The following is a 25099-nucleotide window of genomic DNA, read 5'->3' as shown; positions in this document are numbered from 1 at the left end:
CCTATTTTGTTCCCTGTGTGTCTCCGTGCGAAACTGCCTACAGATTGTGCGGGTGGGCGCCACAAATGTTCTGTTCTTCGAGGGGCACGCCGACCGCCGTCGCCTCCGCTGGGGCCGCCGTGGCCCACGAGGCGGACGCACTTTGTCGCGAGCACCATCGATCCTGACAGACGTCTGTCTGCCTGAATGTGCACCAAACTGTCTGTCGTTAATGATGGTCGGCACCTGACACGTGACACCAGTTAGCAGTAACACCACTTCCCTCCCCTCCCCTCCCTCCCCCCCTCCCCCTTGTGTGTGTCTCTCTGTAGAAGTACAGGTACCAGGATGAGGAGACCCCCCCCTTGGAGCACAGTCCATCCCACCTAGCTCCAGGGAAGAGCGCTGAGATGCTTCACATGAGCGACAAGAATCTAGCCGCTATGGAGGCCATGCATGGATACACGCCACACACTCACATCTCCCCCATCAAGGTAGGAGACACGCGCATGCCCAGACACTGGTCATATGTTCTCTCAAGGCTGGCCAAATATATACAGTACACACACAAACCATTAAATATGCCGCGCGCCTACAACTCTCAATTAAGGTGGGACAAACACAAATCAATCTCCTCCGCCAAGGTGAGGCGTTGAGCTCGCAGTCGAACACCGCTGAACAGCGAACGATCAATCAAGGTTACAGACACGTTTCATACAACAAACCAGCGCGTCAGTCATGTCTGCCAAGGGCAGTGTAATACACCTGCCCAGTTGTACCGGGTGTCATGTCACTGCAAAACCCCAGACACATGGTTGTAGAACAGACAGTACACTGCAGACAGATAGACAGTTCAGGGGAGGAACACAGGACCTAATAGAGCAGGAGGCCCTCAGAGGGGAGTCATTAACCCTGTGAACAGGCCTGTGTCTGGTGGTCCAGTCTCTCCAGGGGCCCGTAGGCTGCCTTCAGACGGCTAGGAGTGTGCTGGACAGATGTGTACAGGCAGGCCGACTCCCTGCTCTCTTCGCCTGCTCTGGGAAGGAACGATGGGGGAGGCAGGGGAGGCTAGCATTACAGACAGCGCCGCACTCAAGCCCTCGGGCACGCGGCCAAAAGGCACATCTGACTCGAGCAGCGACACAAGCACGGTCACCTGACATGAAGTCCATTAACGCATGCAATACGTACAAATGAAAAAGATTGATGTGACGTGACACACTTCCACAGATGTTGCTGGACACTTGCCTCCATTTTCATCCATACTCTGTCTATCTCTCTCTCTCTCTCTCTCTCTCTCTCTCTCTCTATCTCTCTCTCTCTCTTTCTCCAACCATGTGTGTCTACATTTCCCCCCTGCGTCTAGGAGGGAGGGAGGGAGGGAGGGAGGGAGGGAGGGAGGGAGGGAGGGAGGGAGGGAGGGAGGGAGGGAGGGAGGGAGGGAGGGAGGGGGGGATCACTGTGCCTCGTCTTGGGAAGCATACATTGACATTTCTCTCTGTAATCAACAGTCACAGCAGTGTATCAGTCGTTTATCCTTTGATTGCCTGTCTGATTTGTCTGCGCTGCTGGAATACTGAAATACAGGAACGCTGAAAGTATATCACAAAGGTTGAATTTTAAACGCAGGTATGAAGATGTCATGCGTGAATAAGATTGGTACAAATCCATTATTTCTTATTTATTTATAACATATTATCTTGTTGCTTTCCATCAGTCCCGTCAATTAAATATTGTCATATTTCCGGGACAAAAGAACCCTCTTCCATGCACGTAGTTTCTCAGATTTCAAGGGAATAATTTGACCTTACTGAGGCTATGTCTATGATGTCACAGAGGGCTTCTTGTAATCATAGCTTCATCATTTCAAATGATCTCACTTTTATTCATAGGATTTTAATGAGATTGCCATTATTCCATGACAGATTATATGTCAATGACCTCATACTGAGATTGATCTTGTATGACATCATTAAATAAACAAGATGCCTGTTTGTGGAGATTCCACATCGGAAGGACCTTCTGCTGTTAATGCGAGTGTTTACCTTACAAAATACTTACTTATTTAGACAATCCTCAACCTTTCCAAAACAATGGGACGGTTAAGAATAGAATACCACTAGTTGATATTAACAACTGTAATGCTAGATATTATGAGTGTTATTTGCTTGCATTTGAGGATCATGCCACGTCTCTATTTCTGGAATACTGCCCTAGTTTGTTGGCTCTGCTTCCAGAGTTGATTCCAGTATAAAGGTCCTTTGTGTTTCTGGCCACTCAGTTGAGACGTGTTTTGCCCCCTCGTGTGTTGGAAAAGAGCAACTGCTTCTCTTTCCAGACTAGTGCTGTGAGGACAGTGGGGCGCTTCAGTGGAGCTGTGCAGTGATTCACCAAGAAACATGGAATAGAAATGTGTGACATCATTGGTGATGCTGGAAACGTGATCAGTGATGGCGGTGGTGATGATTCTGAGAAGGATGATGATAATGATGAACAAGAGTCCTTCAACAGGAAGTGATGCCATGCTTCCTGTTTTATCATGTCATGTGACGTGACTTAGTCCTCCAGCCACCCCTGGGGCCAGTTGCATAAAAATAGACCTAGTCTTAGACTTAAATGCAACTTTAAGTCCGACTTGCCATAGACACTTAAATGTACCTGTTGCATAAAGCGTTAAGATCAGTGACTAACGTAAGACTGACGTAAGACTGACTTACATTAACAAATAATGTATGCGTTTTTAAGCTTCTTAATTTAACCCCAACGCTACTTCCATTTATCAACAACTCCAACGCAGATGGCTGGTGCTAGCGTCAATAAAGTGAAATGTTGTCATCTACTCTCGTTTAATAAAATGACAGCAGAATTAGCGGAAAAGCAGAACCCAGTCAACCTTTTCTGCAGTTACAATTAACAAACATATTTAATTTTGTAATAAATAATGCTAAAATAATGGCGAAGGCCTACTAACAGATTGTTGGCATAGTAACTCAGACCTTACCGCAAGGTTTAGCCAGGGGGAGAGGTGGTTAACTTTTCTACCTCAAATTAAGTCAGTCTTACTATTTATCTCTCCACCTCCACCCTCTCTCTACACCTCCACCCACCCTCTCTCTCCACCTCCACCCTCTCTCTCCACCTCCACCCTCTCTCTCCACCTCCACCCTCTCTCTCCACCCTCTCTCTCCACCTCCACCCTCTCTCTCCACCCTCTCTCTCCACCTCCACCCTCTCTCTCCACTCTCTCTCTCCACCTCCACCCTCTCTCTCCACCCTCTCTCTCCACCTCCACCCTCTCTCTCCACCTCTACCCTCTCTCTCCACCCTCTCTCTCCACCTCCACCCTCTCTCTCCACCCTCTCTCTCCACCTCCACCCTCTCTCTCCACCTCTACCCTCTCTCTCCACCCTCTCTCTCCACCTCCACCCTCTCTCTCCACCCTCTCTCTCCACCTCCACCCTCTCTCTCCACCCTCTCTCTCCACCTCCACCCTCTCTCTCCACCTCTACCCTCTCTCTCCACCCTCTCTCTCCACTTCCACCCTCTCTCTCCACCTCCACCCTCTCTATCCACCCTCTCTCTCCACTTCCACCTCTCCTCTACACCTCACCCCTCTTCTGCACCTCGCTCATCTTCCTCACCCCCTCTACACGCCTCTGCCTGAACAGTAGTTACCCTTTGCCATCTGTTGTTTTGCAGCCAGTGTTGATGTCGGCGGGACACACTCCTATGTACACCTCTGCTGTTTCCACACTGGTAAGAGCGCAGCGCCCCCTGCTGCTCAGCGCAGCCGCCGTCACGCTGTTTCCCTGTAGCCGTCGTTGTCAATATCGTCACCATCATTGTCGTCTTCATGTCCACTGTGTCTGAACTACACCATGACCAGACTGCCATGTGACTGGGAGTCAGTCGTTGTGTCGTCATCGTGTCCTGGATGGGTTGTGAGGTCATCTGTTCCGTGGTCATAATGTGGTCATGCCAATACTGCCATGTACTGTCGCCTCGAGATTCTACATTGTTGGGACCGATGCATTTTTTCATGTGTCGTTGTTGTGAATAATGTATCAATGCTGATCAGTCTTCATATCTGAAGACTATATTGTATTCACTGTATATACTGCCGAGGGTTGATTTAGAAACACCATACAGTATATGACTAGACGACACCAGGAGCTTATCTACTAAAGTGTGAATTAGAGTTCCAGCCTTATCTTGTCTAACTGGGTGACTGTCACACCCGGCTGGGAAGAGAAGCAAGCGGAGGGCTAGTTAATGATCGTCTTCAGGACATACTGATGGTGAATAGAACGAGCAGGTTTTGGGGCTGTGCTGCAGTGACACAGTCCTACCAGTAGGTGTCAGTGTTCCTCTTTGGAGAACTGCTCTTTCATAACCTTGAGAAGATGGCCACGCTGGATTAATCACTGTATCTTTAAATGATCCGTCTTGGTTTTATATGACCAAGCTGTAGCTGACATTTGACTATCTACTGTGATGTCACATCATTTGATATCGTCAAGATGTATTAACCTTGAGAGTGTTTACATAAGGTTGTTAGAAATAGCAAGAGCAGAGAGAAATGTTAAGGAACATTATTAGGTCTCTTTTTTCGAACATGTTTGTGTGTGCATGTTTCACACAGTCTCTGTCCAATGAGCTCAAAAAACACTGAGGACCACCCAGAGCCATGGCTTTCTGACTAAAAAGAGATCAACATTTGAACAAGGCCTCAAGACAGCAGGAAATAATACAATTCTCCCATAATAATTACAACATTCATTTAAAGAAATACAGGAAAATATGGGTTAGGGTTAGGGTTATGTGAGAGAGAGAGAGAGAGAGAGAGAGAGAGAGAGAGAGAGAGAGAGAGGGAGAGAGAGGGAGAGAGACAGAGAGAGAGACAGAGAGAGAGACAGAGAGAGTGGGTGTATGGGTCTGAAACGCTTGTGGGAATGTGATGCTGCATTGTGCAGAGAGCTCCTTAGGGATTCAGCTCCCCAGCTTGTCGGCGGTGATCCAGCAAATGATTCCATCCAGCGCACACACACACAAGCACACACTTATTCTTTCCCCCCCACACACACACACACACATACTGTCCATCCACTTGCCCCAGCAGCTCCAGCAGTGAAAGTGGCTGGGTGTTTGAGGCTTGTGGCAGGTGTGTGCGGCGGTGACAGTGCTGTGTCTGGAGGAAGCGAGGTCCTCCTGTCCCGGCCTCATGCTTTATGGGTAAGATCGCCTCGGGAAGAACTGCAGTGGGTTGGCATGGCGACAGGACGTCCTGAGGCTGTCCTCCACTCCTTCCAGCAGATGACAGCAGCTGGGGGGGGGGGGGGCTGGGGGGGCTGTTAGAGCTAGAAGGACTGGAAGGACTGGGGAGGCTGAAAGAGCTTGGAGGCTGGGGGGGTTGGGAGACTGGGGGGGCTGGGAGGCGGGAGGGGGGCCTCGGTGGCTGGGGGGGGGGGGTGGGCTGAAAGAGCTGGGAGACTGGGGAGGCTGGGGGGGCTGGGAGGCTGGGGGGGCTGGGGGGCTGGGGGGGCTGTTAGAGCTGGAAGGACCAGGAGGATCCTCCGCTGAGCTGTGGTTAGGACGGGCCCTGTCTCAGGTCAGTCCTTAAGGAGCTGTTTATGACTGGGACACGAGCAGAAGGCTTTAACTGCATTAGACTGATTGGTCATTACAAGGCAGTCCAACACTGTGCTGGTGTTTTATCGCCATTTTGAACCAAATCACACAGTCTCTTACGGTACGATAGTTGTACGAATGAACCCCTTCCCCTCTCTATATATTGCCTGGCTCTTTTCACAGAGGTTCACTAGCTGCTGCCAAGCGAATCTCTCCACCCTCAGCATGGCCTTTGCATGCAGGGTCCTATCCTTTGCCTGCCCTGCATGTCAGGGTGCGTCTCCTTTTAGCCCTCTCCCCCCCTCACTTCTCCTCTCCCTCTCTTCCTCTTCCTCCATGTGGACGCGGAGGGTTCTGGTCTGTTGACCTCACAGATTAACTGTGAAGTTTGGAGAGCAGTCGCATGAACCCAAACGGTCGCTCGCTTCATGCAGCGATTCAATTAGCGTTTTCTCCTGCGTTACACTCCATCCTGCCTTCCTCCCCTGTGTCTCCCGTCCCTCCCTCCCTGCCTCCCTCCCTCCCATCCTCTACAGGCTATCGGTACTTGTATCGTCATTTTCTGCGTCTTCTTTCTTACTTTTCTTTAATAAATGTTTAAAACGTCCCTGCAGCTCCAATGTAATTACTGTGCAGTAGCTGCCCGGGTCTTTGGGGAAAGTGGGGGTGGAGGGTGGAGGGGGGGAGGATGGGGGGTATGTTCCAGAAGAGGAGCGTGTTGTTAACGACTAGGTGGTGGAGAGAGGGGGTTGCAGAGGAAGCAGAGAGTGGGAGGACGGCTTGACTGGGCCCTGTGATGATGACTGAGAGGAAATGAGGTAGAGGGCCTGTAGGGGCGAGGGAGACCGATAGAGAAATCTTATTTACCAAGATGAGACTGTCAGCTTTGCATGTCCCAACTGAAATTCAGTGTGTGTGTAGGAGAGAGAGAGAGAGAGAGATAGAGAGAGAGAGAGAGAGAGAGAGAGACAGAGAGAGAGAGAGAGAGAGAGAGAGAGAGAGAGAGAGAGAGAGAGAGATAGAGTGAAAGAGTGAAAGAGAGAGGGGAGAGTCGGATACAATGCTAGAGATTTTGAGTTCTCTCCTCCAAGTTTCAATTGTTGTTTGCCACCGGGGACCAGCAACACAATAAACAAGAGAAACAGCAATAATCCGAAGAGCATTATCCTGCTGTCCGCCTGCATCTCTACCCCTGCTAGTACACCCGACGTCCTCCCTCTCTCCCTCTCTCTTTAGCGCTCTGGCTCTATGTCTCTTGCTCTCTCTGTATGTTTCTCTGTATGCCTCTCTCTCCCACCCCCTCTCTTTCTCCCTCTCTCTCCCACCCCCTCTCTTTCTCCCTCTCTCTCCCACCCCCTCTCTTTCTCCCTCTCTCTCCCACCCCCTCTCTTTCTCCCTCCCTCTCTCTCCCACCCCCTCTCTTTCTCCCTCCCTCCCTCTCTCTCCTACTCCCTCTCTCTCTCCCACCCCCCCTCTCTCTCCCACCCCCTCTCTTTCGCCCTCCCTCTCTCTCCCACCCCCTCTCTTTCTCCCTCCCTCTAGTTCTGGCTCTCCTTGTCGCTCTCCATGGTGCTGACTTCATCAGCTGCCTTACTGCAGGCAGGCTGAGCGAGGCAGAGGAGGGAGGGACACGAGCAGGGCGCAAACAAGAAATGAGCGACAGAGTGAATGACAAACAAAGGGAGCACATCAAAACAAAGTCCCAGGAACGTTCCTAGATCCGCTTGTGCTCCAGCGTGGACCATGGTCCCACTTCTGTGAGCCTGGGTCTGTTTCAGTGCAGACTGAATGAGGCTGATGTCAGGAAGATGGCTGCCTGCCAGGGAGGCCTGGCACAGTGGACTGCTGCATGTCTACAGTAGCCTACATGGATGTGTCTAACTGGGGGGAAAATGCGCAGCTGATTTGCATTACAAGCGCATAGGCCTAATACATACAGCGCTGGGAACGCACAGAGTAATACTCGAAAAGGCGGTTTTAATTTGCTCAACCTAAGCGTGAGCGCAACAGAAGTGCTTATAGACTCAAATGAACATAGTAGCGTGTACGGCTAAATCCTATTTAATTTCCAGATTGAGAGAATCTCGTAGGCAGCCCAATTTATATTCTGTCAGAGTTTAGTACCTTGCAACCGCCCTCCCCCACCCCCCCACCTCCCGCCCCCTCCATCGTACAGAAGCCCTAGCCTCCAGTAATTGCCGTGAAACTTTCTCTTAAAGCCAAGCAATGGGAGGGGCGCAGCAGTCGCAGCAACACGAGCTGCGCATCCCTCTGAGAAGCGTTCACGAGGGCAGAGACAGGGAATACGCTAAGCGACAACAGCCGGTTGAAGCACAGAATAGAACTTGAAGGGAGAATACCGCTTCAGAATGAGCACAGTAAGCACTGTTGCAGCGTGTTTCGGCCTAGTTTATTTAGCTTACCTTAGGGGAATGTCAGCTGCTTAACCCATATGACGTGGACGGCAAATAAGTAGTACAACCATATCTTAAACGGCTAGGTTCGGGTTATTATATTTTCAGTCGATTCATATGCAGAAGCTTGCTCGAGCCATTAGTTATGTAGTGTGATTATCATCGAATAGAATCGTCAGTTTCAATAGCTTCTACTTTCATCGGCAAGTCGACGCGTTAAGGGAATTCCTCAAACTGCCTTTTCCAGACTTGGATTACTTAACAGAAGGAACGGCGTCCTGTACTCCAGACCCACGCTATTTTGGTGCTGAAACCGGACTGTGGCACACCGGGATTTCAAAGCGTTTATCAGCCTTTTAGCCCGTCGACTTCTGCCCAATGCTTCATATAAGTGGTATTGGAAATTTTGAATACGATTGTTTTGCATGAGTTGAAAATGCATGCTAGTCTACTTTAGCTTTTATACATCATTTTTTGTTTATGACATTTCTTCTCGGGTGGTCTAGGGACATTACGCTACTGTCCGGAAATATTGGCATGTGATAGACATGGACCTTGTCCACTTGCTGATTACCATGCCGTTAATTCATTTGTCATATTTTATGGGAGGAAACGCCCCTTGAGCGCACCTCTCTCTCACTTCCACCCACTCACCCGGCTCGTCCATCATTTTGGGAGGTGAGCGCTGTTTGTTAGGTTCCCCTGCACGGCGCCACAGTGTCCAGCGCTCGAACAGGATGTTCGTGTCCGTTTGGTATGCCAAAAAGATGGGCCGGCGGTTTATCAACAACGTTCGGAAAGCCAAGAAACATCGGCACCGCATGATGGTAGGCACCAACTTAATGCGACCTGTGCTGGATGACTAGCTGGCTTAACTAACTACTTACTCAACTTTGTCTAAATTACGATAGTCTATGTGTGTTTTTGTTGGGTGGTTTATGACATTGGTAGGTCTATATAAACACTGGAACTAAACCTTTTTCCTGTATTTCTTTAAATTAATTTTGAAATTATTATGGGAGAATTGTATTATATCTTGCTGTCTTGAGGCCTTGTTCAAATATTGATCTCCTTCTAGTCAGAAAGCCATGACTCTGGGTGGTCCTCAGTGTCAGGATGACAAGTGTTTTTTGAGCTCATTGGACAGAGACTGTGGGTGACATCATCCATTGTGACAGGCCTCTGTGGGATGGGGGTATTTATGCTAACACGACCCCCCCCCCCCCACCACCACCACCACATCACAAGGCTGCACACATTTGGCCCCTAAGAAATAGTGTGCACAGGGTACTTCCTCAGTAATTTTCCACTGGGGCCTCCAGTGAGTGTGTGAGTGTGTGTAAGAGAGAGAAAGAGAGTTATTTTAGTGCATGATGATGCTGTTACACACTTGTCATTTACAGTTTCAGTGTGCATGGATGTGTGGGTGGCCCCCCAGATGATCTGAGCTGCTCAGGGTTCACAGTGTGAATGTAAACGTACACACCTTATGAAGTGGTGGGGGGCTCTCAAACAAATGCAGAGTAACTCCACAGTGGATCCCACAGTCAGAGATGTGGGATTCACATGAACATCTATCACTGTCTTATCCCCAGTACACACACACACACACACACACACACACACACAGGCTCGGGCTCACACACACGTCTTACCATTCTTTCCCTTCCCCCCACCTCAATCTCTGTGCCCTTTCTTACACCCCCCCCCCCCCACACACACACACACACACACACACACCTCCTGTCTCTCCTTCATTAGAGCTGTGTTGCCCTCAGGTCTAGGCCAGTCTGGAGTGTGCTGGCCTTTTCTGCTTTGTCTCTTCCTCTAGTGTTAGTCTCCACTCTTCCCTTATCTCCTTATGACTCTCTCTCTCTCTCTCTCTCTCTCTCTCTCTCTCTCTCTCTCTCTCTCTCTCTCTCCGCTTTTTTCTCTCCATTTAATTCCATTTCTCTCACTTTCTTCTCTTTCCGTTTATCTTCCTTTCTCTCTCTTTCTCTCTTCCCATGCCTCCACCTCTCTCTGTCTCGCTCTCTGTCTCGCTCTCTATCTCGCTCTCTGTCTCGCTCTCTGTCTCGCTCTCTGTCTCGCTCTCTGTCTCGCTCTCTGTCTCGCTCTCTGTCTCGCTCTCTGTCTCGCTCTCTGTCTCGCTCTCTGTCTCGCTCTCTGTCTCGCTCTCTGTCTCGCTCTCTGTCTCGCTCTCTGTCTCGCTCACACACACACACTATCTCTTTCTTCGTTGCTCTTCCTGTTTCTCTTTCTTCAGTCTCTTTTATCCCTCACCCTCTCACCTTCTGCATCTGTTTATCTTTCTTTTTCCTCTCTCTGGAAACTGATTGCAGGTTTAGACAAAGAAACTACTGAAATAGAATGTTGTTTGTAGTTTCCTGGCAGAGTAGCCAGTAGTGTTTTGGTAGACTGAAGTTACAGTAACTAATTTAGAGTACCCTCTCTAATAGTTGCTTTCAGATACTTTTCCTGGTGTGTATTTTACAATTTATTTTCAGGGCTCTGTTATTTGATCCTGTTTCACCCCTTTTTTTCTCCACAAAACATCTTTGTGCAAGGCTTATGTGCCAAATACTAGAAAAGTGATTTGATCAATGCAATCTTCTGTATACATTCTTGAGGGAGAGAGAGAGAAAGAGAGAGAGAGAGAGAGAGAGAGAGAGAGAGAGAGAATGTGGGTAGCTGGGTGTGTGCAGGGGCCTCAGTGTGGGTAAGGTGCGTGAGTTGGGCTTTTAGCTTAATTGTGTTTAATTTTGTGCATTTTGACTCAATTTACTGATAAGCTTTCAGGATTGTTTGAGGTTGCTGCTGGCCTGCACAGGTATAACTTGTTACATGGTGTTGACCCTCACCACATTACACAGTAAAAGGTACAGATCACAAGAGATAGAAATATTTTATTTATTAAGTGGTACATTTATTCTGACAGCGAGTCCCATGTTATGACCCATATCTGCTTGATCAAAATCTGAAATTCCCTTCATCTCTGTAAGCAATAATCCCGCTGTCACATTAAAAAGCTGACAGCGTTGTTCCTAACTTTGGTTATGTTAAAAATAGCCACATCCAACTACTGCAGTGACATATTTTTGGTGTTTTACTGAAAGGGCGTTTTACAGTAAGTCACTCCTGGCAATCGAAAACCACACACTTACTGTCTGTGTCTGGACTGTGGTGATCCTGGGGAGGAGGTGATAGATACAGAGAGAGAGAGAGAGAGAGAGGGAGAGAGAGAGGGAGAGAGAGAGGCAGAGAGAGAGAGAGAGAGGGAGGGAGAGAGAGAGAGAGAGAGAGAGAGAGAGAGAGAGGGAGAGAGAGAGAGAGAGAGAGAGAGAGAGAGAGAGAGAGAGAGAGAGAGAGAGAGAGAGAGAGAGAGAGAGAGAGAGAGAGAGAGAGAGAGAGAGAGAGAGAGAGAGAGAGAGAGAGAGAGAGAGAGAGAGAGAAGGAGTGAGAGAGAGAAAGAAAGAGAGAGAGAGAGGGAGGGAGAAGGAGGGAGGGAGGGGGGAGAGAGAGAGAGGGAGGGAGGGAGGGAGGGAGGGAGGGAGGGAGGGAGGGAGGGAGGGAGGGAGGGAGGGAGGGAGGGAGGGAGGGAGGGAGAGAGAGAGAGAGAGAGAGAGGGAGGGAGGGAGGGAGGGAGGGGTGGGGGGAGAGAGAGGTTAGCCAAACCAAAACGTTGGAGCAGAAAGAGCTAGCAGTCATCGATCCTTTTTTTTAATGAACAGACACAAAGTACCACTCAACACTTGGCCAATTCCTCTCTCTCTCTCTCCATCCCTCTCGTCCCCTGTTGAGGCCATGGTGAAAGCTTGCTGGTCAGCATGTTTAGGCTTGCTGTGTATTCATATTTCAGCATCCTGGCTGCGTTTTGATGCTAAAACATTTAAACTCCAGGGGGCTAGTGAGCGTGTGAATCTATTTTCAGATGTCTCAGCTGGTGAACTACCTTTAACCTCTGCCTCCCCAGCAGACTGACTGAGACAGACAGAGCTGCATGCCCCTCCACCTCTCCCCCCGCACACTCTCCCTCCTCCCACCCGTAGGTGCATGTGCCAACACACACACACACACACACAGTGCATAGTGCACACACCCTGTACTCTAGGCAAGTATAAAGGAGCAGACTCACTTCAGGAAAAGCACTGATATATTTTCCATTTGATGCACTCTAGCAGAGACGTCTCTCTTCTCTCGTTCTTCTCCGTCCCTCTCTCTCTTTTCTCTTCTCTTATTTGTAATGGCTCCGGGGCATTTTGAGTCTAGAAAATCAAGCAATCCCATCACGCTCCTTCAACCTCTTATCTGTCCTCACACTCCTCTCCACAGCCCGTCTATCTCTCTCTCTCTCTCTCTCTCTCTCTCTCTCTCTCTCTCTCTCTCTCTCTCTCTCACTCTCTCTGTCTCTCCATCTCTCTCTCCTCTCATCGCTCCTAGTCCTACGTATTCCTTCCTCTTCCTACTCTCACCGTCTTGTCGACCCTCCGAAGAATGGGGCCTCGGGTCGTGATAACCAGTTATCCCATTAACCAGTTATCACATTAGCGAGAGTGTTCTGTTGCGAAGTCGTAGTATTTGACTGTATGCGATGTGCGCTCTGTGTGATGGGTGTGCAGAAGGCCTGGCTGGGAGCTGGGAGCTGGGCTCTGGGTGAGGACGTGCAGAGGCGGGAGGAGAGCTGGCGTGCCTCTCTGCCTCGCGGGCGGCCGGGGTGGCAGCTGGAAGGACCAGGCAGCAGAGAGCAGAGCCGAGTGGGAGGGGTGTGAAGTCAAGGTGGGGGCGGGGAATGCACAACCTCCCGAATCATCAAGTTCTTGCTCTGACTGGCCGGCGGGTAGGCAGGGATGAGGTGGGGGGGAGGGGTGGAAGTGCGGAGTGGAGAGGTGTGGATGGATGAAGATAAGGATGATTCTGATGGCGTGTGTGGTAGTGTTGGGTCTAGTTTGAGGCCTGATGGGCTCCTTGTTCTCCTGGACTAACACCAGGTGACTCAAGCTGGAGGGATGGCAGCAGTACCGGTGCCTCCACTTCCTGGTGGAAGAAGAACCTGTTTCGAGTATCTAGACCGATCTTTGGGTCACAGTGATAGCTATTCTACGGTAACCATTATACATTTGTGGAGGGTCCATGTTGATCGGATCAAAGCATAATCATCTTTTGGAGTTCCTGGTTGGATTGGACAGGACGTGTGGAGTTAGTGTGTGGTTCACACTGTGAGGCAGGTTTCAAAGGTCTTGGCTGCCAGGGAATGTGAAGGCTGCCTTGGTTGTGACCCTGGAGCCCAGATTAGAGAGAGGCTTTAGAACACCTACACTACAGTGTGGCGGCAGTGGATCTGTCAGCCGTGAGATATGAGTGTTCCAGGTTATTTTCGTTCCGCCGTCTTCTCTCTTTCTGCTCTCTCCCTCTCTCGGACTTTCTTTTTCCCGCTCCCTCCCTCTCTTTTTCTTTTTGACAGCGATGAATTAGCAGCCTAACGAGCTGCATTAATGAGTCTGTTCAGGCCGGCAGGGGTGGAGGGTGCCATGGGGTGGGGTAGGATAGGAGGGGTGCTGCAGGTAAAAAGTCAGGTCTCCACTCGGACAGATGTTCACAAGGTCCAAGTAGTCCAGGTGAAAAAGACACTTCCCTCCTCGGGCCTCCTCACATCCACAGTTTCAGATTCTGTTTTTTGCGGGTTAACTCTAACCCTGTATAAAAGAAAATGATAGAAATCACAAGACTCTATGTAGACATATTTACATCTTTATGAATGGTTCACCCAACATAGATGGACATACAGCATAACTGCATAGAATAGATTGATGAGAGGGAATGAATGTTGTGACTGTTTCTGTGGGTGAATAGAACAAAGTCAATTTAAATCCAGGACTGACACTGCACTGAGAGTGGATTACGTAACAGAAGTAGTGGAAATTATTTCCGCCCCCCTGTTGTTTGCTCTGACTGTGATGTCGGCCGACACCGTAGGAACGGGAATCCAGGTTACCATGGCGACAGTCTTCCCTCTCCGCGGTCCCGGCGGCTGATGCTACATTGTAACCATGGCAGCGGACGGCCATGAACGAGGGATGGAGTGGGAAAGATGGTTGGCACCCTTGCACAAACCTGTGGGAGACCATTGTGAGAAGGGAGATGATCGAGTCGGAGGGATGAAAAGATGACCTTTGTCCAGCAGTTCACCTCACTGTAACATAAGCACTCCTCAGCGTGGCTTGTGACGTCATTGCTTCAATTGTGTCTGAATGGCCAGTCCTCAGAGGACAAATCTAGATATTAGTTTAAGGATAATGACGTGCTTATGACTTGATTCTATCCATAGTGGATTTTTGGTGGGAATGTTATGGACAGAATGGGCAGGGAAAAGGAGCGACGCCATTGGCTAATGAGCAGAGCAGGATGAAGAACAAAGACGTGTGTGTGGTTGTGTACATGTGCCGGTGCACACGTGTGTGTGTGTGTGTGTCGGGCAGAGGGGTAGAGCTGTCCACTGAGTCAAGGTCAGAAGGCTGATTTCATGGCTCTGCCGTCGTTGGCTGCCCTGTAAGCACTTTGGATGCACAGCGTTTTCCTCATGCTAATCAGGGAGAGAGAACTAACGAGGGGAAATGGTTTCCAGAGCAGACAGAGAGACACTGCAGAGAGTCTCCTTGAAGGAAGAGACAGTGGTGCAAAGCCCTTCTCCAACAGCAGCTTCATGCAAAGAAAAGTAGATTGGTGTTCATGTGAAAAGAGAGAGAGACAGAGAGAGAGAGGGAGAGAGAGAGAGAGAGAGAGAGAGAGAGAGAGAGCAATCGAGACAGCTGAACCCGACCTGGGTCTTAAAACTGAAGCTTTTCCTCCTCAGCCCAGACTGTCTGAGCTGGAGAGGGTTCATTTGATTTCTGGATAACAGCCGATTGGTCAACAACAAACACATGAGTAGTGTTTGGGTCCACATCTGGACAGACGTGCCAGACAGGCGACTGAAGCGTACAGTAACGCTCAAGACGCCAGAGTCCTCCTGACTGTAGCCCGGAGTGTGTGCTATCTCCGAGGGAAGGCTGGGCCGTGTCCGATGGTGCGTGACAGTAGGTGAGTGTCCGCCGTGCCTGCAGTGCTAAGGGGCCTGTCCTATCCTGTCATTGACTTGTTGTCCTGTCAGCCTCTGTAACGCCATGTTCCTAACTAATGAGATGCGGAGCGCTGAGGTGTCTGCGCTTCTCACATTTCGCCGGCCGCGCGTGTGTCTGGGCGCTTGCGTCAAGCGCGTGCATTCGTGGGTGCGAGAGTGTGCGTGTTTGAGGGTGTTTGTTTGTGGGAGTGTGTGTGTGTGTGTGCAGGTCGTCTGCGATGCGCCTCACGTCTGGCGGCTCTGTGGAACACTCAGCGAGAACTCCTCCGACGGTAGCTAACGGTGACAGTTGCACAATGTCACCCAGGCCGAGCGGGGTGTCTCTGCCCTCTGCACCGTCCAACGCTCGCTTCCAGGACTCCTCTGTGTGTGTGTGTGTGTGTGTGTGTGTGTGCGCTGCCACCACGTCCAGAAGGGCTGTCAGTGTGTCTGGGAGCTGAGGCTGGTAAGAGATGCACAGGGAGGCCGTGTGAACGTCCTGTGGCCTGCCTGTGTCAGCCTCCAAAAACAGGAAGCTGGAGATAGCTCGACCGCTAAGGTCAAAGGTTGGACTTCCGGTGGTTAAAGGTGAGCTGAAGCACACCGCCCCGAGGTCATTGCAAAGACTGCAGCTTGCGTTTTGTTGATTTTTCTTTATATTGAGAAACCCCAAAGACTGTGGCTCGAGATACCGCAAACACTGCGGCTTGTGTTCAGAAGGGTTTTATTACTTTCAGTACTTGCATTATTGTTTTTATCGATTGTATGTAAAGCACCTTGAGCTGCAATTCTTGTGTGAAATGTGCTACATAAATAAAGTCTTTATATTGTTATCTTGATGTGATGTAAAGCATGCGTGTGGTGAGGACGCCCTGCAGGGCGGTGCGGGTGTTCCAGGTGGCACCAGAGTCTGTCAGAGGAGAGAGGGAGGGAGGGAGGTGCAGAGTGTTGCTGGATCTCGTGATGAGGGGGTGAAGTGGTCGCGGCTGCCAGCTGGGACTCCCGGCCTGGCAGAGGAGGAAGCTTCAGCCCTCCCCATCCTCAAGATTCACACCCACATTATCTTCCTTCACAGCAGTTGCAGCACTGGGACTGGAAATAATATTAAATCTACCGGCCTTGAGGATTATTTGTGTGTTTGTGTGTGTGTGTGTGTGTGTGTGTAGGCCTGGTGGTAAATGTGATTGTGAGACTCCTTCCTTCCCTCACTTCTGCCTCTTCTGCTCTTGCAGGGAAATTCTCCTCCGGTGGTGGTGAACACTGACACATTGGATGGCTCTCCTTATGTAAGCACAAACACTGTTGCCGTTTTTTACCTTTGTTCATTCCTGGACTAGTGTCATTCCTCGTATAAAGACGCACATACAAACACTGACACAAAGACACACACACACTCACGTCAAAACACACACTCACACACTCACGTCAAAACACACACTCACACACTCACGTCAAAACACACACAGAGATACTTCCCACTTGCTGAGGACTGTTTTGCCAGCTGTACCGCTGTCGTCCTGTGTGCTCACCGTGCTGGGCAGAGTGTGACAGTCTGCTCTGCTCTGCTCTGATCTGCTCTGCTCTGCTCTGCTCTGCTTTGCTCTGCTCTCAGGTGAACGGAACAGAAGGGGAGATCGAGTATGAGGAGATTACTCTGGAGAGGGTGAGTGTTCAAGCTTCAGCACATCACCAACATGTGACCACCAAAACATTTACTATAATATATATATATGTGTGTGTGTGTTTTTGTGTGTGTGTGTGTGTGTGTGTGTGTAGGGAAACTCAGGCTTGGGCTTTAGCATAGCAGGGGGAACAGACAACCCCCATGTGGGAGATGACCCCAGCATCTTCATCACCAAGATCATCCCAGGGGGAGCCGCTGCACAGGACGGACGGCTAAGGTACACACACACACACATTACATTTAGTCATTTAGCAGACGCTCTTATCCAGAGCGACTTACAGTAAGTACAGGGACATTCCTTGGCAAGTACGGTGAAGTGCCTTGCCCAAGGACACAACGTAATTTGGCATGGCCAGGAATCGAACTGGCAACCATCTGATTAATAGCTCGATTCCCTAACCGCTCAGCCATCTGACCCCATACATACCTATATACACACACACGCCTATACATACGCATACACCTATACACACACATACACACACACCTGTACACACACACCTATACACACCCATACACTCGCAACATTACACAACCATCAGGTTGTCAGTCCCATTGCTGCTGCTCTGATAATTACACGTGTGTGCACACAGGGCAGATCCTTTATGTACAGAGCCATGCATGCACACACACATCTAAGCAGATCAACATCCCTGGGCTAGACTAGTGAGGTCCTTGTGGGGGCCAGCTGGGGCTCAGGGAGAGAGGAGCTGCTGCAGGGCTCACTCTCTCTTTCCCTCTTTCTTTCCTTTTCTCTCTCTCTCTCTCTCTCTCTCTCTCTCTCTCTCTCTCTCTCTCTCTCTCTCTCTCTCTCTCTCCATCTCTCCATCTCTCTCTCTCTCTCTCTCTCTCTCTCTCTCTCTCTCTCTCTCTCTCTCTCTCTCTCTCTCTCTCTCTCTCTCTCTCTCTCTCTCTCTCTCTCTCTCTCCATCTCTCTCTCCTGTTCTCTATCCCTCCTGCACTGTGTCCCTTTCTCATTGGCTTCATCCCTCTCTTCCTCCATCCCTCTCCTGCTCCCTCTCTCCGTCCCTCCCTGTCCCCCTCTCAGTCCCTCGGCCAGACAGAAACATTTCACTGCCGAGCCTGAGGGTCACAAAGAGATAGAACCTCCGTCCCACACCCCACACCATACCCTGTCTGGATGGCCCCACCCGCCCCTCACCAGCCCCTCACCCTCCTCACCTCCTCACCCTCTCACCGGCCCCTTACCCTCCTCACCCTCTCACCAGCCCCTCACCCTCCTAACCTCCTCACCCTCTCATCATGGACCTAGCCCGGATCTCCTCACACACTCGTACTCCTTCTCCAAGGGTACCTCAATCACACTTTCAACGTTTAACGCTATGGATTGACTGTGACCGTGTCTTCCCTGCCTCTTCGCAGCCTTGATGGCACTCCGCAGCAGCTTGTCTAGCACTGTTAGCCGTAGCGCTGTAAAAAAAAAGGGAAAAATATGAAGTGGCGTCCCAGAATCAAGCAGAATGTCGTCTGATGAGCAGTGCTTTCATGAAGATGATTATATGCAAGACAGGCCGTCACAATCTACTGTGGCCTTAAGAGCGTGTGAAGTAGTGGACAAGGTCCTGAAAATGTCACGGTGTGAATATGTATGAGAACCGAGGCTTTGAAATGAGGGACTCACTTTCTTGCTCTTGAACATGCCTGTGTGCTGCAGATCTGCATACGGGCGGGGGGGGGGGGGGGGAACATGCGCAGTAGCATGAGGCTGTAACTGTCTCCTCTGCTCACCTCTCCTTAAGTCTCCTCTACTCTTCTCTCTACTCTGGTCTCTACTCTGGTCCTCCTCTGCTTTACGTTCTTCTCCTCTTCTTTCTCTTCCTCCTCTCCTCCCCCGGGGTAACTTGACAAGCTGTCTAACCAGGCCTGCTATCGTGTCAGCGCGGGGGGGGGGGGGGGGGCAGAGTGACTAGCCCTAGCGAGGCACACAGGGGTATCTCAACACAATGAGAGAAAGAGGAAAGGAGAGGCGGGGCTCACTCTGTTTAAAGCCTGTTATCTCAGATGTCACCACAAATAACAGACTCATCCCTCTCCCTCCCTCTCTCTCTCGCTCTCTCCCCTATTATTCCTCCCTCCCTCAGTGTGAACGACAGCATCCTGTTTGTGAACGATGTTGACGTGCGCGAGGTGACACACAGCCTGGCCGTGGAGGCACTGAAGGAGGCCGGAGCCATCGTCCGCCTCTACGTCCTTCGGAGGAAACCTGCCGCCGAGAAAGTCACCGAGATCAAGCTCATCAAAGGGCCCAAAGGTGTGTGTGTGTGTGTGTGTGTGTGTGTGTGTGAGAGAGATAGTGTGTCAACGCACTCGCACGTTTGTTGAGTATGAATATGTCCTGTGCACACAGCTTAATGTCTGTCATTAGTTTGCTTCGGAAACGTTTCCCCTCCTGCTCTCGTCATCTCTGCCTCCCCCCCCCCCCTCCCCTCCCTGTCCATCAGGTTTAGGGTTCAGTATTGCTGGAGGGGTGGGGAACCAGCACATACCTGGAGACAACAGCATCTATGTCACCAAGATCATCGAAGGAGGGGCTGCTCACAAAGACTGCAGACTGCAGATCGGGGACAAGATACTGGCGGTCAGTCACACACACACTCACACACACACTCACACACACACACACACACACTCACACACACACACACACACACACACACACATACAAACTCACCCATACACCAACACGCAATGGCAGACTGGCTGTCTGACACATAGAGTCGGCATGCCAACACATCTTGTCAACTTCAGCAGCTTAGGTGCATTAAGGACCAAGATAAATTACAGCTGTAATTTTCACAGCCAGAGATTACTTTCATTAATATGGTAATACAAGTGTGGGATGGGAGAGATCTTCAAACTCTACCGTCAAACCGTATGGGTCGTGTAGCATTACTGCCACCCTCTGGACAGACGTGGAACTGCATGGTAACACTGGCAAGGCTGAATGGCCTCAAAATGGTGCAGGTGTCTTTGCCAAATGGTGTCTGCTCCAGAGTGTCGTGTCCAAGTCAGCCATTACACCACACTCCTGTTGCATAATACATCAAAACAATGTTTCCTACAGAGATATATCTAGAATATTCCAGTGAGTGTGGATGATTGCGTAATGGCCGTCCACACGACAGAGAGAGAGAGTGTGTGTGTGTGTGTTGGTGTGGCTCATGGGGGTGTCTCGCTGTGCTCAGGTTAACAGCGTGTGTCTGGAGGACGTGATGCACGAGGACGCCGTGGGGGCCTTGAAGAACACGGCCGAGGTGGTCTACCTCAGGGTGGCCAAGCCCAACAACCTGTACCTGACCAACTCCTACAATCCTCCAGACCTCACCAGCAGTAAGGCTCCCCTCTCCTGTGTGTGTGGCTATGTGGCTTGTGTGTGTGTATGTTTGTGTGTGTGTGTGTGTGTGTGTATTTGTTCTGTGTTGGGCTCTGTGTGTGTGTGTGGCAGGTGATTGATCTGTGCTCCTCACATCCCCCCAGCGTATTCCCCTCACATGGACACTGATCTCGGCCACCCCTACATGGGCTCGGATTACCCACAAGCCCTCACTCCCACCTCGCCAAGCCGTTTCTCTCCCGTCCTGCACGGCATGATGGGAGATGAAGACCTTCCTAGGTGAGCAAATCTAGCTGGGCGGTTTTTCAAACGACACGCGGAGACTTGCAATCTTTTTCGAACACGCCCCGATCCCACACCAAGCTCACGCGCTCTGTGTTCTCCCTCTCTCCCTCCATGTCTGGCCTCGCAATATTTCCCACTTCCGTTCATCCGTTCGTCCGCCCCTCACCCCTCCATTCCCTCCACACCTCCCTCTTCCCCCTCGCCGTCAGGGATCCCAGGAGAGTGCTGATCCATCGGGGCTCCACAGGGCTGGGCTTCAACATCGTGGGAGGAGAGGACGGAGAGGGCATCTTCATCTCCTTCATCCTGGCTGGGGGGCCGGCGGATCTCAGCGGAGAGCTGCGCAAGGGCGACCAGATCCTCAGTGTATGAACACACACACACGCTCGCATACAATCACCGTCATACGTATACATGTGTACACACACACACATGCAGTCATGTCTGGGTCGGGGGGCTCACAGTCGCGTGTGTGTGTGTGTGTGTGTCAGGTGAACGGAGTGGACCTGCGTATCGCCACACACGAGCAGGCTGCGGCCGCCCTGAAGAACGCAGGACAGACCGTCACCATCATCGCTCAGTACAGACCTGAGGGTAAGTGACCCAACACACACACACACGGTGCACTCAATGATGTTCCTGTTACTACAGATGTAACAGGAGGGTGTGTGTTCTCCTGTGTGTGTGTTCTCCTGTGTGTGTGTGTGTGTGTGTGCAGAGTACAGCCGTTTCGAGGCTAAGATCCACGACCTGCGGGAGCAGCTGATGAACAGCAGCATGGGCTCTGGGACGACCACCCTGAGGTCCAACCCCAAGAGAGGCTTCTACATCCGGTACTGAGGCTCCGCCCCCCCTCCCCCTCACCTCCACAGCTCCACATCCTGGAGGCCGGCAACACGCTAACCCTGTGTGTGTGTGTGCTTGCGTGTTCACACGCGTGCGTGTTTGTGTATGTCCGTGTGTGTGTGTGTTTCAGGGCGCTGTTTGACTACGACAAGACGGCCGACTGTGGCTTCCTGAGCCAGGCGGTGGGCTTCAGGTTTGGGGACGTGCTGCACGTGCTGGACTGCGGGGACGAGGAGTGGTGGCAGGCCCGGAGGGTCAGTCCCCAGAACGAGGTGGAGGAGGTCGGCTTCATCCCCAGCAAACGCAGGTCAGACACCTCTCCTTGGTGTGGGGAGGGGGGGGGGTGTATGTATGTGGGGTGGCTTGTGTGTTTGTGTGTGTGTGTGTGTGTGTGCGTGTGTGTGACTGTTTCCATTTGATGATCCTGTTTGTTTTTCTCTTTCACCTCGTCCTGAAGCGTGGGCTCTACCAGGTGCGCTGGCGCCACGGCGACATTTACGCTTCCAGGCTTTCACTCCCTCTTCTTTTTCTTTTCCCTCTCTCCTTCTCTGCCGTTTACTGCTTCCGTTCATTCCCGCCCCCCCTCAGGGTAGAAAGGAAAGAGTGGTCTCGCATGAACACCAAAGAGAGGGTAAGGACCGGAATGATCTCTGAGGTTCTCTTAATGTGCCCTGAACATTCTCAGAATGTTTCTCTGGCTGTTCTTCGAACGTTCTCTGAGCGACTCTGTTCCCCTCCGTTCCCCCTGGTGTTAACTGCGTCTGTCTCTGTGTTGCAGGACCACAGTCGGGACAGCCTGGGCTCTCAAGGTGAGTGAGGCAGACAGGAGAGGAGGGGGGGATGCTAGGCCGTGTGACGGCCCTCCCCAGCCAATCAGGGTGGCGGTCACACCCACAGGAGGCGACTCCGAAGGAGAGGCAGCTCGCCTGTGGCCGAGAGCAGACGCCACGTCGTCATCAGTCTTCTGAGGGAGAGGAAACGCTTCTGCAACCATGTCCTGTCTGTCCGTCTGTCCGCCTGGCTGCCACCCCCCCCCCCCCAGCACGGTGGGGACCAGCCTGAGTCTGAGCAGCTTGCTGACTGGTGTGTGTCTGTTCTGTTTTCAGGGAGAGATGACTCGGCCCACAGCTATGAAACAGTCACTCAAGTGGAAGGTGAGAACACACAACCTCATATTTGGACGTGATCCCTCCTGTGATATTAATAGTTATGGTATTAACATCTCTCTCTTCTCTCTCTTTCCCTCTCTCCCTCTCTCTTTCCCTCTCTCCCTCTCTCTCTCTCTCCCTCCCTCTCCCTCTCTCTCTCCCTCCCTCCCTCCCTCCCTCCCTCCCTCCCTCCCTCCCTCCCTCCCTCCCTCCCTCCCTCCCTCCCTCCCTCCCTCCCTCCCTCCCTCCCTCCCTCCCTCCCTCCCTCTCCCTCTCCCTCTCTCTCTCTCTCTCTCTCTCTCTCTCTCCCTCCCTCTCCCTCTCTCTCCCTCCCTCCCTCCCTCCCTCCCTCCCTCCCTCCCTCCCTCCCTCCCTCCCTCCCTCCCTCTCTCTCTCTCTCTCTCTCTCTCTCTCTCTCTCTCGCTCTCTCTCTCTCTCTCTCCCTCCCTCCCTCTCTCTCTCTCTCTCTGTGTGTCTGTAGTCCACTATGCGAGACCCATCATAATACTGGGGCCCATTAAGGACAGGGTGAATGACGACCTGCTGTCTGAGTTCCCTGATAAGTTTGGATCTTGTGTGCCACGTGAGTAGCCAATTATCAGGCTAAGATCCCATGCACTTTTCACTCTCTCTGATCGGCTGACAGCCCGACCGACTCGTCTGATTGGTCCGCAGACACCACGCGGCCAAAGCGGGAGTATGAGGTGGATGGGCGGGACTATCACTTTGTGTCGTCGCGGGAACAGATGGAGAAGGACATCCAGAGCCATCGGTTCATCGAGGCGGGCCAGTACAACAGCCACCTGTACGGAACCAGCGTCCAGAGCGTCCGTGAGGTCGCTGAACAGGTATGCCGGAAGGACCTCCACCTCTACAGTCTGCAGTCTGTTGACAGTAATAATGCCTCAGTTACATAGAATAAATACAACACTCCCTTTGACTCAACACTCCTCTCGCTCTCTCTCTCTCTCGCTCCCCCACTCTCTCCCTCTCTCTGTCTCTCGCTCTCCCACTCTCTCTCTCTCTCTCTCCCACTCTCTCCCTCTCTCTCGCTCTCCCACTCTCCCTCTCTCTCACTCTCCCACTCTCTCTCCCTCTCTCCCTCTCCCGTCTCTCTCTCTCCCCTCCCCCTCTCTCTTTCTCTCTCTCTCGCTCTCCCACTCTCTCTCCCACTCTCCCTCTCTCTCTCCCCCTCTCTCTCTCCCTCTCTCTCTCTCTCTCTCTCTCGCTCCCCTACTCTCTCTCTCTCGCTCTCCCACTCTCTCTCCCTCTCTCTCGCTCTCCCACTCTCTCTCTCCCCCTCCCTCCCCCTCTCTCTTTCTCTCTTTCTCGCTCTCCCCCTCTCGCTCTCTCTCTCCCCCTCTCCCCCTCCCTCTCTCTCTGTGTTTGAGTAGCAGGGGAAACACTGTATCCTGGACGTGTCGGCCAACGCCGTACGCAGACTACAAGCTGCTCAGCTCCACCCCATCGCCATCTTCGTGCGGCCCAAGTCCCTGGAGAACGTCCTGTAAGTCCACACAACCACTGCCCGGCGTTCAGACTGAAGCTGTCCAAGCTCCCTGACTGAGGGGCTGGGTGTTGTTGTTGTTGTTGTTACAGAGAGATCAACACTCGACTGACGGAGGAACAGGCCAGGAAGGGCATGGACCGGGCTCTCAAACTAGAGCAGGACTTCATCGAGTGCTTCTCAGGTTCGTCCCACGGCTGCGGAGGTCGTGGAACAGTTCACGTGAACACAATTCATCGTTTGCACGTGACCTCACTGGAATTCTCTCTCTCTTTTTCTCTTCTCTGTTTGTCCGTTTCTCTCCCTCAGCTGTGGTGGAAGGGGACAGCTTTGAAGAGGTTTACCACAAAGTGAAGACCGTGATTGAGGAGCAATCGGGGCCTTATATATGGATCCCCACCAGGGAGAGGCTGTGAGGCAGCCCCCCTTTCCCGACCCCTGCCAACACCATCCTCTACCCCACCCCTACCCCTGCCAACACTATCCCCTATCCCACCCCTGTAACCACCACCTCCATCCCCAACCCCACCCCATCCCTGCCCCCCCCCCCTCCCACCTGGCCCCCTCAGACTGTCTGCCTGCCCTCCAGTCCAGCCTGCACTGTCTTCATGAGATGGACAGATCCTGAGACACACACACACACACAAAGACACCGACAAAAAACACACCGAGGGTCGGAGTGGGAGTTAGAGGAACAAGGTGACATGACATGATGAAGACACACGTAGAAGTACTGTACGTAAGGAAACTGACAGACAGAGGCTTAATCAGTATTGCTGTTAAATTAGGCTGTGCTACTAGCGAATGAGCAATGAGTGTGAGCGGGGGAGGGAGGGGTTGACCCAGGGTAACCAGGGTAACCACAGGGTAACAGAACCGCCATCTCAACTTCTCTCCGGGTCACGGGCTGCCTTTAAACACACACACACACACCAGGAGGTGGCAGCAGAGACCAGACCTCTCATCCCTCCTTTTTATATCTGCTTGTCTTCTCTCCTCCCCCTGCCAACGCTCCCTCTGTTCAGGACAGGAACAGAGGGAGAGAGGGAGAGAGGGAGACCTTGGAGGGATGTCCACATTCTGCTGAATCCCCCCCCCCCCGCCCCCCTTCCCCATCTAGAGGAGTGTGTTCTCCAGCAAGCAGCCTGTCCGCTGCC

General features: G+C 51.7%; 1 protein-coding gene across 1 annotated transcript; it reads left to right on the top strand.

The window, feature by feature from the left end:
- The first annotated feature begins 308 nt into the window (after positions 1 to 308).
- On the top strand, positions 309 to 24386 carry dlg4a (discs, large homolog 4a (Drosophila)). Its single transcript, XM_084697931.1, has 20 exons — positions 309 to 473; positions 16350 to 16403; positions 16730 to 16780; positions 16894 to 17018; positions 18904 to 19073; positions 19264 to 19400; positions 20008 to 20152; positions 20300 to 20435; positions 20651 to 20807; positions 20933 to 21035; positions 21160 to 21274; positions 21418 to 21594; positions 21876 to 21918; positions 22066 to 22096; positions 22394 to 22441; positions 22917 to 23018; positions 23111 to 23283; positions 23830 to 23942; positions 24035 to 24126; positions 24252 to 24386. Exons 1-20 carry the CDS (start codon positions 390 to 392, stop codon positions 24356 to 24358), a joined length of 2163 nt encoding a protein of 720 aa, XP_084554057.1. The 5' UTR covers positions 309 to 389; the 3' UTR covers positions 24359 to 24386.
- Positions 24387 to 25099: the final 713 nt, after the last annotated feature.

Source organism: Hypomesus nipponensis, chromosome 5, assembly GCF_054491055.1.
Source record: "Hypomesus nipponensis isolate SF chromosome 5, ASM5449105v1, whole genome shotgun sequence".
NCBI lineage: Eukaryota > Metazoa > Chordata > Actinopteri > Osmeriformes > Osmeridae > Hypomesus > Hypomesus nipponensis.
The sequence above is the reverse complement of the archived record's forward strand: the minus strand, read 5'-3'. Positions and strand labels throughout refer to the sequence as shown.

Bases quoted from the DNA above. Each gene is read 5' to 3' on its own strand.
- dlg4a (XM_084697931.1), top strand. From the start codon at position 390: ATGCTTCACATGAGCGACAAGAATCTAGCCGCTATGGAGGCCATGCAT. The intron at 16,404-16,729 runs GTAAGCACAAAC...CTCTGCTCTCAG, and splicing joins CATTGGATGGCTCTCCTTAT to GTGAACGGAACAGAAGGGGA. The intron at 19,401-20,007 runs GTCAGTCACACA...CGCTGTGCTCAG, and splicing joins TCGGGGACAAGATACTGGCG to GTTAACAGCGTGTGTCTGGA.